This window comes from Chiloscyllium plagiosum, unplaced genomic scaffold (assembly GCF_037043375.1).
Source record: "Chiloscyllium plagiosum isolate Xiang-an unplaced genomic scaffold, Cpla_swu_hap1 HiC_scaffold_31, whole genome shotgun sequence".
In the NCBI taxonomy this organism is placed as follows: domain Eukaryota; kingdom Metazoa; phylum Chordata; class Chondrichthyes; order Orectolobiformes; family Hemiscylliidae; genus Chiloscyllium; species Chiloscyllium plagiosum.
Genome location: NW_028270169.1, coordinates 41,458,236 through 41,476,333, shown reverse-complemented (window position 1 = coordinate 41,476,333; position 18,098 = coordinate 41,458,236). Strand labels below are relative to the sequence as shown.

General features: G+C 40.0%; 1 protein-coding gene across 8 annotated transcripts in view; it reads right to left on the bottom strand.

Annotated features, from left to right (window-relative positions):
• Positions 1-18,098, bottom strand: part of elna (elastin a) — a 287,761-nt gene that overhangs the window by 228,466 nt on the left and 41,197 nt on the right. For all 8 annotated transcript variants that reach the window (XM_087977478.1, XM_087977474.1, XM_087977475.1 and 5 more), the window contains exon 3: positions 10,593-10,670. In XM_087977478.1, coding sequence (XP_087833604.1) covers positions 10,593-10,670 — 78 coding nt within the window. The remainder of the gene's footprint in view (positions 1-10,592; positions 10,671-18,098) is intronic.

Here is an 18,098-nt window from a genome sequence, read left to right as displayed (position 1 = left end):
CAGAGGCTGTTCCCCTGAAATTCACATCTGCCAAAACATTGGTGAGAGAATTCACCCAATTCTTCACCCAGCATGGTCTGTGTCAGATCAAGGCCACAATCTTTTTTATCACTAAAATATTCCAGGAAATCATGGCTATACTGGGTGCAATCAAGAAATTTTCTGCATGTTCCCTGTAGTCACATGGAATACTGGGATGGTATCAGTAGACACAATGATCAGGGCATCAGGGAATAACCCCATAACTGGGATAAAGGGGTAGGTGTTTATTTCTGTTCGCCACAGAAACTTACCCAATGAATCCACTAGTTTTACTCTATTTGAACTTTCTTACAAGTACCAACTGTGAGGATCTCTGGAACAAGTCAAGGAGTGTTCTTTTCAGAATAGAAGGAAGAAGTGTCCATATTAGTCTATGTTACAGAGTTCCTCCAGTAACTATCATCACCGTGGGAAGTCATCTGAAAACATGTGAGAGTATTCCAAACTGTGATGAAACAAAAGGCAAACCAACCACCAAATCCTGAACCTTTCAGCCAGGAGGAGATGTGTTAGTGGCCCAATCAATTTCAGGTGAACCATTCAAGGCCCCATTCAGTGGCCCCTACAGAGTAGCAAAGAAGATCAAGGAAATGAATTATCTGATATGGATTTGGGTAGCAATGGGCATGAATTGGATGGAGACATGGGGGAAGCTCACTTTGAACTTTTACTAGTGAAGTAACCCATTCAGAAATACAGTAAACTTGGACTTCATATTTGCTCACTTAGGTGTAGAACAAGAAGCAGAATTAACAAGCCTGCTTAACGAACTTAAGGGCTTATGCTAGGCAAGGATGCACCAACATGAAGTGCTAGAAAAACTGAATGGTCTGAAGGTGGTTAAGTCACCTGGACTCCCCAGAGTTCTAAGGGAGATAGCTGAAGATGTTGTGGGAGTATTAGTGGTGATCTTTCAGGAATCGCTAGAATCAGGGAGGGTCTAAGAAAACTGGAAAATTGCTAACGTGGCACCCGTTTAAAAAGGGAGTAAGGCAAAAGACGGAAAATTACACACCGATTAGCCGAACTTCGGTCGTGGGTAAGATCCTGGAGTTCATTGTGATGGATGAGATTTCTGAATACTTTTTAGATTAGATTAGATTACTTACAATCTGGAAACAGGCACTTTGACCCAACAGGTCCACACCGACCCTCCGAAGAGCAACCCACCCAGACCCATTCCCATACATTTACCCCTTCACCTAACACTATGGACAATTTAGCATGGCCAATTCACCTAACCTGCTCATCTTTGGACTGTGGGAGGAAACCGGAGCATCCAGAGGAAACCCACGCAGACACGGGGAGAATGTGCAAACTCCACACAGACAGTTGCCTGAGGTGGGAATTGAACCCGGGTCTCTGGCGCTGTGAAGCAGCAGTGCTAACCATTGTGCCACCGTACTTGGAAGTACATGGTAAAAAAGGGCAAAGTCAGCATGGTTTCATTTAGGGGAGGTCATGTCTGACAAATCTGCTAGAATTCTTTGAGGAAGTAACAAGCATAATAGACCAAGGAGAGCCAATGGATATCATCTACCTGGACTTCAAGAAGGCCTTTGACAACATGCTGAATTGGAAACTGCTGAGTTAGATAAGGTGTTAGAGGCAAGGTGCTAGCGTGGATAGAACCTTGGCTGTCTGGTAGCAGGCAGAGAGTGTGGATAAAAGGATCTTTCTCAGGGTGGCAGGTGGTGACAAGTGGTGTTCCTCAAGGGTCAGTGTTGGGATACTACTTTTCACTTTATACATTAATGATCTAGATGAAGGAACTGACTGCATTCTGGCTAAGTTTGCAGATGATACAAAGATAGATAGATGGGCAAGTAGTATTGTTATGACACGGGGTAAAGCCCTCTGCTAATTTAAACAAACAACACAGAAAAGACTCACCCCATGCTGTAATCTGTTAAAATTCGAGAGGCATAGAACTATATCCCAGGACTCAATATTTAAAGTAAAAATTAACAACTTTATTCTTTAAGTCCTACAGAGAATATTAAAACCAACAACTATTTACAACTCCTTTCTCTTAAGCCTATCTTTTACCTCCCTCATTACAATACTAGTCTGATAAAAAAAAATCTGGGTTAAGATTTACAAAATAAAAAATCACATATCAAAACCAGTCAGTTTGGTATCTTCGACTGCAGATTTCCCTCTGTCGTCTTTTTGATGTTCTGCTGCGCAAACTTGTCATAGACAGGTAGCTTTCAGAGCGCTGTTCTGCTGGCAGTCTGTAGTTGTTGGTGGCTTGGTAATTCTCCTTAACTGTTCAAAATGTCCGGTTTTACATCCCTTAACATTGAATCATTTCATTGGTTTTAAGATTATCAAAATAATACATTCAAATTTGATTGGATTCTGATATCTTGGGGCATAATTTCAACTGATTGGCTGAATTTGAATTTGTTTTTGTGTTCCACAGCAACATAGCTGTACTATTGGTTCTGATAAAGTGTTACATTGTTACCTTGTTCAGAACACTGTGCTGTGTCAGACAGTCCTTGCTAGCTTTTCAACCCTCATAAAGTACCTTTATACCTTCATAACAGGAGAGTGGGCAAAGATGTGGCAGATGGAGTTCACCGTGGGAAAGTGTGATGTCATGCACTTTGGAAGGAAGAATAGAGGCATGAACTATTTTCTAAAGGGGGAGAAAATTCAGAAGTCTGAGGTACAAAGACACTTGGGAGCTCTAATCCAAGATTCTCTCAAGGAAAACTTGCAGTTTGAGTCAGTAGTTAGGAAGAGAAATGCAATGATGGCATTCATTTTGAGAGGACTTGAATATGAAAGCAGGGATGTACGTCTAAAGCTCTATAATGCTCTGGTCAGACCACATTTGGTGTATTGTGCACAGCTTTGGGCCCCATATTTCAGGAAGCATGTACTAACCCTGGAGCAGGTTCAGAGAAGGTTCACAAGAGTGGTCCCAGAAATGAAAACCTTAACACATGAGGAACATTTGAGGACTCTGGGTCTCTTCTCAATTGAGTTTAGCAGGATGAGGGAGTATCTAATTGAAAGTAACAGAAAACTGAATGGCCTGGACAGAGTGGATGCTGGGAAGATGTTTCCAGTTGTAGGAGAGATTAGGACCTGAGGGCACAGTCTTAGAGCAAAGGGTAGAACTTTTAGAATGAAATTAAGAAGAAATTTCTTCTGCCAGGGAATGGTGAATCTATGAAATTCACTACTGCAGAAAGCTGTGGAAACCAGTCATTGAGTATATTTAAGACTGAGGTAGATAGATTCTTGATTGTCAAGGGGATCAAGGGTTACGAGGAAAAAGAGGAAGAATGGTGTAGAGAAACTTATTAACCATGATTGAATGACAGAGCAGACTCAACGAGCTGAATGGCCTAATTTCTGCTCCTAAGTCTTATGGTCTTATAACATAATGTGGACATCAGAGAGGTCCCTCTCATCAGGCAACATCCCTATCAGCTCATCCAGAAAAGCGAACCCAGATTCGAAACGTGATTAGCTTTAGAGCACCAATTGATACAATCTTGCAGTAGTAATTGGTATTTCTCTATAGTATTTGTGCCCCCTGCACAAGCTCTGCATCAACTACTGAAATGGTGATGCAGTGGTGAGAGCCAACTTCAATCAGGTAGCTCAGTTAGAAAATTACATAGATAGGGTGAGTAAAGTTTCCTACATTATCAAGATATTTTACTAAAGGGTTACTGGCAGGCTTCCTTGACAATCCATGTGAAGGAAATCTCTGCCTTTATAACGGCAAACTTGTACCAGTGTTAGGTCATGCCATTTGGACTCCGAAATTCTCTAACCACCTTCAAGAGACTGAAAAACCAGACTTATCTAAATACATTGTGTACCTATAATCACAGCTAATGCTTTTAGTGGACAAATCAGATCAGAGACTGACAACTAGCCTGATTGATCATATTTAGTTTTTTCTTGCTTTAAATTAAAATTGCTTTTTGACTGAAACAGAAGCATGGAATGTACATCTTTGGATTTAACAGAAGTTTATTATGCAAAATAAACAAAGGCTATATGGAATAAGCCAAACAATGTACATATAAAATGTTTTTAAAGTTTTAAAAAGTATAATCCCTTTAATTCAAAAAACACTCCTTTGTAGTATGCATACCAGAGAGAATTCCTTTTTCTTTTACACCTATAGAGCTTAATTTAACTGTGCTTTAATTTATCATCTGTCTGGAACTTTTAAACTAAACTGCTTACACTTAGTTAACATATTTCTTAACAATCCTAAACTATTTCCCTTTCTGAGGAGCACAAGTATTACAAATCCACCTTCAGCCAAGGCTGACAAAACTGCTGAAACTGAAACTAAAAAACTTTCCTTGTAAAGCTTAAGGGCGTTTCCTCTAATCAAATGAAAAGAATCAATCCTTCATCTTTCATATTGAAAACCTAATGTACAAAAGGTTATTTTGTTCATTCATAAAAAAATCCAGATATAAACAAATTCCTGTTAGCTTCCAGTAACTCTGTCAGACTTAAAAAGATAAATCTCCATAGTTAAATAAATAAACCACATATTAATCATTATACCCCTTCAGACACAAAAAAAACATATGCCAGTTGTTCAAACTTCAAGAATCCAAATTAAATGATATTAAACATATATAAATCGTATAACTTACATCACACTAGGCAACTTTGTAATGTACAAAAACATACAGGGCTGCAAAGGTACAAGGAGTATCACAGCTCCCCATGCAAATAAACTTGGAAAACCAAAAGTATCATAGAATTTAAAACTCCAAACAGCTTTTGTAAAGCTGAAGACCATTTTAATAAGCAAGTCTGCACTTGCAACTCCAACCTTTAACCAAATATTTAAATCATCATAGGCTCATAGATCTTTACAAATGTGTTGATTCAGCACACCATGTCCATGTTAGTCAACAAACTGACCACACTAATCCCATTTTCCAATTTTTGACCCGGAACCCTCGAGGTTATGGCAATTCAAGTGAATATCTAAAATTGCCTAAATGTTATGAAAATTCTTGACTCAATCACACGTTCAGGTCGTGAGCTTTAGACTTCATAAACCTCTGAGGGAAAAAAAATTGTTCTCAAGTTTCCTCTTACTTTAAATCTATGTACTCCGATGATTTACCACTCAACTGATGGAAGAAGTGCCCTTATACCCACACTACCTATGTCTTTCATAATTTTATACACCTCTATCCAGCCCTCCCACAACCTTCGCTGCTTCAAGAAAAACAGCCCCAGCCTATCCAATCTTTCATCATAGATCAAACCCATCAGAAGGCAGAATCCTGGTAAATCTAGTACAATCACATCCTTGCTATAATGTGGTGACCAGAGCTGCATGCCATACTCCTACTGTGGCCTAACCAGCATTATATACTGTTCCAGAATAACCTCTCTGCTCTTGTATTCTATGCATTATTTAATAAAGACAAGCATCCCACATGTCTTCTTAACCACCTTACCTACCTGTTCTGCTACTTCTGGGATCTATGGATATGCACATTACAGTCCCTCCGATTTTCGGTATTTTCCATGGCTCTACCATTCATAGTCAACTTCTTTAACTTGTTAGCCCTTCACAAATGCATTAGCTCACTCTTTTCTGGATTGAATCTCACTTGCCACTGTTGTGCCCACCAGATGAGACCATCCTTCTGAAATTTAGAGTTATCCTTGCTATTTACAACTCTAACAATCTCCACATCATCTCCAGGCTTCTTGATCATACCACCTAGATTTAGGTCCAAATGATTAACGTAAACCATAAACAGCAAGCATTCCAGCACCGAGCCCTGCAGAATCCCACTGGTAATCTAACACTCAATCACAGAAACATCCCTCAATGCAAGTGACATTGGGGTGTGGGTTGCTTTCCTTCAGGAAGATCAGTCCAGAATATAGAGACCAATTGGGTACTTCCCCTTAAAAACTGAACCATACATTACAGGGAACAAAGAAATGGCAGAAGAATTGAATTGGTACTTCAGATCTGTGTTCACTGGGGAAGACACAAGCAATCTCCCTGAGGTAACAGTGGCTGAAGGGCCTGAACTTAAGGGAATTTATATTTGCCAGGAATTGGTGTTGGAGAGACTGTTAGGTCTGAAGGTTGATAAGTCCCCGGGGCCTGATGGTCTACATCCCAGGGTACTGAAGGAGTGGCTCGAGAAATCGTGGATGCGTTGGTGATTATTTTCCAGAGTCCGATAGATTCGGGATCAGTTCCTGCAGATTGGAGGGTGGCTAATGTTGTACCACTTTTTAAGAAAGGTGGGAGAGAGAAAGCAGGAAATTATAAACCAGTTAGTCTGACCTCAGTGGTGGGAAAGATGCTGGAGTCTATTATAAAGGATGAAATTACGAAACATCTGGATAGTAGTAACAGGATAGGTCAGAGTCTGCATGGATTTATGAAGGGGAAATCATGCTTGACTAATCTGGAATTTTTTGAGGATGTATCTCTGAAGATGCATGAGGGAGATCCAGTAGATGTAGTATACCTGGACTTTCAGAAAGCTTTTGATAAAGTCCCACATAGGAGGTTAGTGAGCAAAATTAGGGCACATGGTATTGGGAGCAAGGTACTAACTAGGATTGAAAATTGGTTGGCTGATAGGAAACAAAGAGTAGTAATAAACGGCTCCATTTCGGAATAGCAGGCGGTGACCAGTGGGGTACTGCAGGGATCAGTGCTGGGACCGCAGTTTTTTACAATCCCTGCCGCTTCCGGTTGTCAGTTTCAGCTGTCCGCTGTAGTGGCCGGTATATTGGGTCCAGGTCGATGTGTTTGTTGATGGAGTTTGTGGATGAGTGCCATGCTTCTAGGAATTCCCTGGCTGTTCTTTGTTTGGCTTGCCCTATAATGGTAGTGTTGTCCCAGTCGAATTCATGTTGCTTGTCGTCTGCGTGTGTGGCTACTAGGGATAGCTGGTCATGTCGTTTCATGGCTAGTTGGTGTTCATGGATGCGGATCGTTAGCTGTCTTCCTGTTTGTCCTATATAGTGTTTTGTGCAGTCCTTGCATGGGATTTTGTACACTACATTAGTTTTGCTCATGCTGGGTATCGGGTCCTTCGTTCTGGTGAGTTGTTGTCTGAGTGTAGCTGTTGGTTTGTGTGCTGTTATAAGTCCTAGGAACAGGCCACTATAAATGCCGGATGAAACACCACAGAAGCGCTTCACAGGAGGCTCCCAAGCACTGAGGATGTCACCTAGACAGGGGACGAAACGTTTGCAACAAAAACTTCCAGCTCGGCGAACAGAACCACAGCAGTTGGATAGAGCTCTCAAGGATAGTGGAATCAAGGGTTATGGAGATAAGGCAGGAACAGGATACTGATTAAGAATGATCAGCCACGATCATACTGAATGGTGGTGCAGGCTCGAAGGGCAGAATGGCCTACTCCTGCACCTATTGTCTATTGTCTAATGTCTATGTCAGAAATGGTAATCCACAGTGGAGAAGGGAGCTCTAAGTTTATCACTGACTCTGAAACAATAAAATATATGTTTGAAATGGGTACACAGAGACCACATTTGATACTGACTTCCAGCTGTTGAATATTTTCACAAAAGAACAAAGGAAAGAACGGCATAGGAATAGGCCCTTTGGTCCACCAAACATGATGCTTCTCTATACTAAATACTTTTTGCCTCTAAGTGGTCCATGTGCCTCTATTCTCTGCCTAATCATATATACATCAAAATGTCTCTTAAACGTTGCCTCCACCACTTCGTCTGACAGGACAGTAAAGAAGAGTTTACAGATACAGAAGAGTGGTGAGCAAAATGTCACAGTTGGCAATAAGGTAGTTTATCAGATTTTTTTAGTGATATTGATTGACTGCCAGGACACCAAGGATAAATGTATGTTCTTCAAACAATGCCATGGGATAATATGTGTACCTGAGACCGTCTTTCTGTCCTGTTTTTAACACCGTCATCTTGATAAATTGTTATGATCTCTCTACCTTTAATTAGTTTGTACTGTTTTGGATTACTTATTACTTTGGTTGGACCTCGACATGCAACACTTATACCTATCATCTTATTCCAGTCATTTAGCTTGTCTTCAGCAAGACCTTATTTTTTAATTTTTCTCTCTACCTCATTTAATTGATTATAGGTCATTCCTTCACATGTTATGCAGCTATTTGACACTTTATTCACACCATCTAACACTCTTGTTCACCTACAGAGACTTATTATTCGACACTCCATTCACACCAGTTATATGATCTTTTGATCTCTTTACCCTTGACCTTTCTGCCTATAAATTCTGTGTCTGTGTGCTCTTCTCTCCCACTACACCCAACAAAGGGTCTGCTGTCCAAAAACTTGTTGTTGTGTGATTTCTGACTTTGTCCACCCCAGTACAACACCGGCACATCCACATCATACGCAGACGTACACCCATTGTAGAATGTCACACCTGACAAGGTTATCAAAGAAGCTTCAAAGAGAGAAAATATATTATAAACTGAATTTGAATCTGCTAGTAGTATGAACATGATGGTAAAAGAGACAACAGTTTGAGTGAGAAATAGATTTATGCTTCTACCCTTTCAGAACACAGAGGGACAGGAGTTAAAAGTGAACTGCGATCCTGATCTATGTATGTGGCCTGATGTCTTATTGAGTGTACTAGTGTGCTGTGAGGGTTACCTCTCTGAGAAGTCATTTAAACACATTTGTGTTGTCAGTTAAAGATGCTCATTCTGAGATCTACTAGACAGGCACTGGTTAAAAATGGCCAGGACAAAAAAGTTTCAATGCACCTACAACATCAAAAATCTTGAAATTGATTATTTGGACGGTGGCACAGTGGTTAGCACTGCTGCCTCACAGCACCAGAGACCCGGGTTCAATTCCCGACTCAGGTGACTGACTGTGTGGAGTTTGCACATTCTCCCCGTGTCTGCGTGGGTTTCCTCCGGGTGCTCCGGTTTCCTCCCATAGTCCAAAGATGTGCAGGTCAGGTGAATTGGCCATGCTAAATTGCCCGTAGTGTTAGGTAAAGGGGTAAATGTAGGAGTATGGGTGGGTTGCGCTTCGGCGGGTCGGTGTGGACTGGTTGGGCCGAAGGGCCTGTTTCCACACTGTAAGTAATCTAATCTAATCTAATCTAATCTAATCTAATCTAATCTAATCTAATCAATGTCAACGCTATCCGTAAAATGCATAACAACAGCTTCAATGTTCAACTATCTGCTCTTCACAAACAATTTAGAAATTAATCTGTGTTTTTTAAAGTTTTTTAATGTATGTGTGTTGTGTTACTACTTTTTCTTTCATTAAATAATTAATAAACACTCTTTTGTTAAACTGTACATCCTTTAAAAAAGTTTTTTTGATTATGAGAGGAACGTGTCAAAAAGGGAGCAGATCCTTTAAAAATTAAATTTGTTATGACAAACTGAGATGGAGGGGGTGGGGGAGGGGGTGATGTTGAATAATCAAGGGGAGTCAGTTCACTCTCTTCCTCATTCAGATATTCTGCTCAAAAAATTGGGGAACCTCAGCTGGGGAATGGCCATAACTCTGCCCGTCTTCAACTCCTGTCCTATCGTGCATTTGTAATTTTCTTTAGTCTGCTATTGGTAGCCATGCATTCAGCTGCATAAGTTGCAAGCTTTGCAGTTATCTCCTCCCCTACAACTTCTCAGTGTGTTTCTCCACTATTAAGATATTCCTTAAGACCTACCTCATTTATTAATTTTTTCCTCACCTATTCCGATATCTCCTTACATGTTAAAAGACAGTACAACCATCAAGCATATTCAGGACATTTTGCTGTGCTAAAGGTACCAGTAAATGCAAATTCTTGTTTCAGTATGCTGAATGGAGCCAGATTGAAGCAATGATAAGAAATGCTGCTGGGAGAGGCCGCTAAAGGAATCGGAAATTGTTGCATACGGAGGGACTGTCAACCAAACACTTATAAGAGAGAAGGGCAAAAATGAAAAGTAATTTTGAAAGAAAGAACGGCAATGCTGGAGGAAGGGGGAGCACTTGATATTACCAGTTCATAAATTTAGTACTTGTCAGCCTTGACTCCATGGTGGCACTTTTTCTGAGTCAGAAAGCTGTCAGTTCAAGTCCCATGCTGGATAGCCTCAGCAAAAAATTCAGCTCATGCCTCAATGCAGGACTGAGGGAACAATATATGATCGGAAGTGCTACCTTTGAATAAGATATGAAATTGGATTCATTTCTCAGGTACACAAATTATCCTATGGCATTGTTTGAAGAGCATGCATTTATCCTTGGTGTCCTGGCAGTCTATCAATATCATTAAAAAAATCTGATAAACTACCTTATTGCCAACTGTGACATTTTGCTTTGCACAAATGCTTGACCATGTTTTCTACATTTCAGCAAAAGATATTTTGAAATCCCCTGCGGTCATGAAAATGCTACATAATCTAAAGTTCTTCTTCCCCTACCTCATCCTCTATCAAACTGCGACATTTCTGATTTTATTGACATACCTAATACCAGTTTACCATTGAGTCACTACAGAATGCAGGATATGAATATTTTACCTCTTCCCGCAAATTTGGCTGCTTTCGATGCAGCAGCTATTTGTTGCTGTAGAATTCCAGGTCCAGGAGCCTGCACCCCTGCAATGAAAAGAGAAAATAAAGTCATTAATTACATGATTGCAAGCTTTAGTTGTAAGGCATTTGGGGACAACTTAGCATTAATCATATTTTCATTGCTGTTGCTCTGAGTAAGTAATATTTCAACTCATTGAAAAAGGTCAGGAACCACATAGACAATGATGACAGTTAATCTTGCTTCTCTGCCTCAAATGATCCAAAGTCTGTTCATGGACTTTTCAACTTGCTGTCCAACATTATTCACAAGTTGTGGAACCATTCCGTGGTGTTAATGTGGCAAAACTAAACTGATTTTATTCAGTTCAGGCCTGGCCTTCTTTGGTCCTGATTGCAGAAAACTCCTTATTTGATATCTCAGTCATCTAATACACATCCTCAGTCTATTGCTGAAAACTGAGTTGAGCTTCTTCCTCATGATGTACCATTACCAAGACCATTTCATTCTACCTCCAAAATGTATGCTATTCTCACCTTAATTTCTTATCCAACATCAGCAAAATCTCCTTTTCAGCCTCAGCTAGGATATGTCTCACGTGTTAGAAACTGTAGTTTTGAAGCTTATAATTATAAAATGGACCCATTAAATATGGAAACCACAAAGAAAATTGAGAAAGTAAAGTGTCATTTCCAGTTTCTCAAGGGAACTAAGGCAGAAACTAAGATTAAAAATTAAATCTGAGGGATGACTAAAGATAGTTAAAACCAGTTGACGAATAGAGCCATCAGAGCTCAGATGATGATTCTTCTCAGTACAGGCAGGTTGAAGAAGATGGACACTAAATCCAGAAGCTGAGGAATGGATAATATTCTGTTGTTGAAAGTGTTTCTACCACTGGAAGTTAACTTTGGTGGACTAAGCCTTCCAGACAATTGTTAGCGGAGTTGAGCAGGTTCTGCAGATGTATACCATTATTGTTGAATATCATTGCTATCAATCAGGCTAAATGCCAGAAGAGAGGCTGAAATTATTTCCAGGAAGCTGAATTGTTGAAGAATTTTATTACTGACATTAACAACATATATATGGAATGAATTACCAAGCCAATAGCTAAAGATCCATCTTAGTTATATTTGTCATTTAACATGCAATTTATAACTTAAACTGCCACAATCTGCTTGTATATTAATTTTTTAACCTAAGTTGATTATGGATATTAGAATAGGTGGTTACCCAAGGTAGGATTTAGTGACTACTTTGATTCTTTTGCTGTGATCTTTTATTTTTGTTCTAAATCATGGAATCTTGTGGCTCAATTCTTTAAGATATCACCTTTTCAAAAAAAACTGGACTTGACTGGGCTCTTTGCAGGATTTTGAATCCATAGATGGACACAGGCGCTGGAACGTGCAATGGTTAAATTAATAATAAAATTCACCATAAAACCCTATTTCTTTCAAAAAGCAGAATGATTTTGTCATGGCAGAGGCTGTTCTTTAAAGGAAGGCTTTAGCACAACAGTGATTTGCAACAAGGAACAAAAGTTGGGTGAATAGCTTTAAGGCAAAAGTTGAAAATAGAGTTAAAAACAGAGGATAAGAAAGCTGAACTATAGAAATTGGATTCCTTTGCTCGGAATATGTCAACATATAGAAGGTCAAGTGCTGGAAGTTTGTAGATCTCCAAATGAAGCAAATTGGACTGGAAAAAGAAATGAAAAAACTCAAATTACAAGAGAATTACAGAAAGTGAAGTTGGCAAGGGTGGATAGAAACAGGTCTTCAAAACAGAGAAGCATTTAGCTAGCATGATCTGAAGAAAGACAGGTTTTTTTTTGGTGAAGAAGAACTAATAGTTTGATGATGAATTGAGACCTACTTTGTTTTGATCTGGCTATTGTTCTGACCAAGTTGGTGGGGGGGGGGGCGTGGTGAGGGATGTTGCTTACATTCTTTGTATCATTACGCTATTGACCACAACAGACTCTGAACATAAAATGAAGAACTGTGGATGCTGGAAATCTGAACAAGGGTCACTGGACTCAAAACATTAACTCTGCTTTCTCTCTACAGATACTGCCAGGCCTGCTGAGTTACTTCAGCAATTGCATTTCTTGTATCAGATTTCCAACACATGCAGTTACTTATTTAATTCACACAATTTGGTGGCGAGAAATAACTTATATTTTGACAGTGGTTTTGATCAATGAAATTACAAGAGATTTTTGAGAATGTGAGGGAAATAATACTAAAGGAAAATTTTAAAAACAGCATCCCATTATCTATTAGGTCAAGCTATAAAATTTCTAAAATAAGGGTTAGTGCTGTTCTAGTAGATAGGTACCATATACGACATAGATAGCGAGTAGGCAACAAATCTATACTGGTAAATATTCAAGGAAATTGGAGGAATACAAAATTGAGGAATGGAAAATATCTGGTCATAGGGAGAAGCTGCCTGTTAACAAAAATAATAGTAAAGAGGATAAATTGATTAAATAAAGTCATTATGTTTCCACTACAGTAACACAGAGCATATACAAGCAAATGGCTTGATGTTGATCAGTGGTAATAGTTAGGGATGCCTAAGAAGTCTTTCAATAAATCTGTAGCAGTAAAGGAAATGGATGATGGAACATTAGAAATTGAACAATTTCAAAGAACCTTCTAGAGTGGCGGACAATGCTCAGAATTATTCATTGGTTTCTTATGCAATGAGGAAGGCTATTTGAATTCTAAAGAAGGTATATTACCTACTCCCCCAACAAACATGGAAGAACATTAATATCTTGAGAGATGATCACACCTATCAAAATTGCCTTCACAACATCTTGAGCTTTGGGTTTTGGAGCTTGAGTGGTGGCTGGAGTGGTGACTGGACTCATTGTGGTTTCTGGAAAGCAGTGAACTCTGTCACATTTAGCAAAGTGGTCACATCATAAATGAAAACCAGCCAGGCACAGAGGGAATGGATGACTGCTGGGCAGTCTCCTCAGAGCATCAGGTACCCAGGTTTGATTCCAGCCTCAAGCAATTGTCTGTTTACACATTCTCCCTGTGTCTGCGTAGGTTTCCTCACACAGTTCAAAAATGTGCAGGTCAGGTAGGTAGGTCATGCCAAATTGCCCATGGAGTCTCGAGATGCGCAGGTCAGGTGAATTAGCCATAGGAAATGCAGGGATAGAGTAGGGCATGGGTCTGAGTGAATGCTCTTCAGAGAGTCGATGTGGATTTGATGAGCCAAATGGCTTGTTTCCACACTATAGGGATTCCATTATTCTACGATCCTAAGAGCAGACAGATACTACAGAGTCTATGTCACTTAGTGACTGAAGTTTCATTTAAGATACTGGTGAGGGCAACGGTTCTTCAGAGAATGTAATGTGTCAAGCTTATAACATCACAAGTAGCTTGCTGTATAGGTGAGGCAGAAAGAGAGTGGAAGGATGGTACTGGTAGGTCCTGTGATAGTTAAACAGATACACATAAAAATTACTCTAGTGTGGCTTGTTCTTCCCAGGTGTCAGAATCAAGGATAGCACAGAACAGCGGCCAGACATTCTTTTGTCTGAGGGTGAAGAATCAAAAGATCATTGCCCACATTGTCAGCAACAGGCAAAAGTCGGATGAAGTCCTGAAAGTAAAATTTAGAGAGACAAGTAAAACCCTGAAGAGCAGGATCTCAAAGGCAGTAACCTCAGGACTATTCTTAGTACCATGTGCTAGTGATTATAGAAATAGGCATAATAAAAATAAAAGCTAACATACATGTCGTTGGAAAAGTGGTGCAGGAGGGAGGGCTTCAGATTTCTGGGGGAGGTTGGTTACAACTTACTAGTACTTTGTTTTAGATCACTTTGCAAACCTAGCAGGGGGGGGTTTGCTGGGTTGTTTGAGAGGATTTAAACCAGTCTGTCAAGGGTATTGGAACCTGGGAGTAAATTCAGGCAGAATGAATACAAAACTGATTTTTGGCAAGAAGAAAAGCTGTAAGTAAAAAGCAGCAGAAACAAGTCCAAGAATCAACAAGAGCAAGATTACAGAATAGTGTTAAAAAGGTAAAATTAAAAATTTTCTATACAAATGTACGCAGTATTTGCAATGAAATAAGTGAATTAATGGCACTAATATAAATAAAATATAGTATGATTCTTCCCTATTAGAGAGATGTGGCTAGGTGATTAATACTGAGATTTTAATATTAAAGGATATTTAACATTTAGGATGACAAGCCAAAAAAAAGGAGTTTAGGTGGTAAATCAGTATGTTAGTGAGAGAACTTCTTCCAACCAGAACAACATAATGTAAAATCTGTTTGGGTGGCACTGAGAAACAGAAAGGAGTAGGAAACATTGGTGGCTATAAGACACTCCCACCAAACAGTGGTGATAATGTAAAGCACAGCATAAATCGGGAAACTAGAGATGTATGTAACAAAAGGAATGCAGTATTCACAAGGGGGTTTCAATCTACATATGGATTGGCTAAATCAAATGAGCATTAATATTATGAAGAAAAATTTCCTGGTATACATTCAAGATAGTTAAGGATAATCCAAAGGTATTCTACAAGTAACAAGAACAAAGTAACAATGGAGACTAGGGCCCATTTAAAGCCAACAAAGACAGGAGATGGGAGAAATATTAAATGAATAGTTTGCATCAGTTTTTTACTGTGGAGAAAGAAGTCGAAGCTAGGAACTCAGTGAAATAAATATTGATGCTTTGAAAACAATTCATTTACAAAAGAAGTAGTGCTGGAGGTCTTTGTAACATAAAGATGGATAAATCTCCAGGATCTGATCAAGTGTATTCCAGGACATTAGGAAGTTAGGAAGGATATTGTAGGGCCCCGAGCAGAAATATTTGTATCATCTATAACCCCACAAGTGAGGTGCCAGAGGACTGGAAAGTGGCTATTGTTGTGCTTTTATTTAAGAAAAAATGTAAGGAGAAACCTCGAAACTATAGAACTACGAGTTTGACATTGATGGTAGGTAAGTTGTTGGAGGTGATTCTGAAAGATAGGAGTTACATGCATTTGGAGAGCATAAGCATGGGTTTTGTGCGAGAAAAATCATGTCTTACAAACTTGATTGTGTTTTTTGAGGAAGTAACCAAAAAAAATTGATGAGGGAAGAATGAGAGGTGTTATTTACTTGGAATTTATAAAACATAATAGACTAATTAGTAAAATTAGATCACATGAGATTCAGGGTGAGCTTGCCAATTGCATAAAAAATTTACTTTGCAGTAGGAGACAGTTTTTTGGACTGGAGGCCTGTGACCAGCAGTGTTCCACAGGGATCAGTACTCGGGTCCAATTTTGTTTGTCATTTATACAAATGATTTGGATGAGAATATAGGAGGCATGAGTCAAAATGTGTGGCACTGAAAAACGCAGCGAGTCACACAGTATCCAAGGAGAGTCAATGCTTTGGGCATAAGCCCTTCATAAGGAATGTGGAGGGTGGGTCAAGGGGGGCTGAGAGATAAATAGGAGGGGGTGGGGCTGGCATGTGAAGGTAGCTTAGAATAAACAGAATCCCTACAGTGTGGAAACAGGCCCTTAGTCCCAGCAAGTCCACACTGACCCGGGGGGGGGGGGGGGGGGGGGGTAATGGTGATAGGTCAGAGCGGAGGGCGGAGCAGATAGGTGGGAAGGAAGATGGACAAGTGGGAGATGTGGCTAGTAAATTTGCGGATGATACAAAGTCTGTGGTGTAGTGGACAGTGAAGAAGGTTATCTAAGATTACAAAGAGATCTTGGTCAATTTGGTCAATAGGCTGAGGAGTGGCAGATGGAGTTTAATTTGGATAAATGCAAGCTATTGCATTTTGGTAAAACAAATAAGAGCAGGACTTATGTAATTAATGGTAAAGCTCTGGGCAGTGTTGTAGAACAGAGAGACCTATTAGTTAGGTACATAATTCTTTGAAATTTGCATCACAGGTAGACAAGGTGGTTAAGAAGGCATTTAGCATGATTGCCTTGATTGCTCAGTCCTTTGTTTATAGGATTTGGGATGTCATGTTGAGGTTGTACAGAGGCATCTTCTAGAATATTTTGTGCAGTTCTGGTCACCCTGTTATCGGAAAGATATTATTAAACTGGAGAGGGCTCAGAAAAGATTTATTAGGAGGTTGCTGGAAATGGAGTGTTTGAGTTATAAAAATAGCTGGATAGGTTGGGATTTTTTTCACTGGAGAGTAGCAGGTTGAGAGATGACCTTATAGATTTATAAAATCAATTGGGGTGTTGATAAGGTGAATAGCAAAGCTCTTTTCCCTACGGTGGGCAAGTTCAAAACTAGGGCACATGTTTTTAAGAGAAGTTAAAGATTTAGAAAGGACATGAGAGGCAACTTTTTATACATAGAATAGTTCATGTGTGGAATGAATTGCCAGAGGAAGTGTGGGTAGTTAAAACACTTAAAAATATTGAGATAAGAGCATCAATAAGAAGGGTTTGGAGAAATATGGGCCAAGAGCAGGCAGGTGGGACTAGTTTAGTTTGGTATTTGATGGGTCGGGCCACAGGGTCTGTTTCCGTACTGTACGACACTATAATCAGGACTAATTTGTGACTACGATTCTCCTCCCCCCTCACCAACAGATGGCCGATTCTGGAATGTAGGTGGAAAATAAAAGTAGTGAAAGGTGACTTGCAATTTCTTCAAACGGCATGATTAGCATCAAAGAATATAAAAAAAAATCAAACAACAGGCAGCAAGAAAGATGGACGAGCGGTTGGTGCGCGCTCGGCTCGCGGGGATGGACGAGCGGTTGGTGCGCGCTCGGCTCGTGGGGTGGACGGTTGGCCGGCGCTCGGCTCGCGGGGATGGACGAGCGGTTGGTGCGCGCTCGGCTCGCGGGGTGGACGGTTGGCCGGCGCTCGGCTCGCGGGGATGGACGGTTGGCCAGCGCTCGGCTCGCGGGGATGGACGGTTGGCCAGCGCTCGGCTCGCGGGGATGGACGGTTGGCCAGCGCTCGGCTCGCGGGGATAGGGGACTCATTAACAACGTTTCGAATGCACAAGCGATGATCATCCACAATAATGAAACCGGTTACATGGGAAAACTAGTATGTATGAATCACTTCTACTTATAAATGACGTTTCGTTTCTGTCCGTACATGCCGTGTAGAATGAAGAATTTAATAAAGTTTTTACTACTTGCAGATTGTGTTAGATGAACCTGATTTGTCTTTAGCAGTTTTATTAGTCAAGAAAGCTTAAAGCTTATGTAAATTCCAGAACTTCTTTCAAGTCGCATTCCTGGGATACCTGAAGGTTTTATTTTTAAAAAAGTAACATCTCAGCTCAGACAATGCATTAAGATGTGAGGATAGAGTCTGTCTGCATTCCAATCTTGAGTCAGACTGGTTCTATTTCGAAAGTAGGAATTTATAAAATGTCACATGGATTGACTGCCTGCAGAATGTGCGCTTTTTGAACAAAATAGACTGGATCTGCAAATACAATTCTGAAAA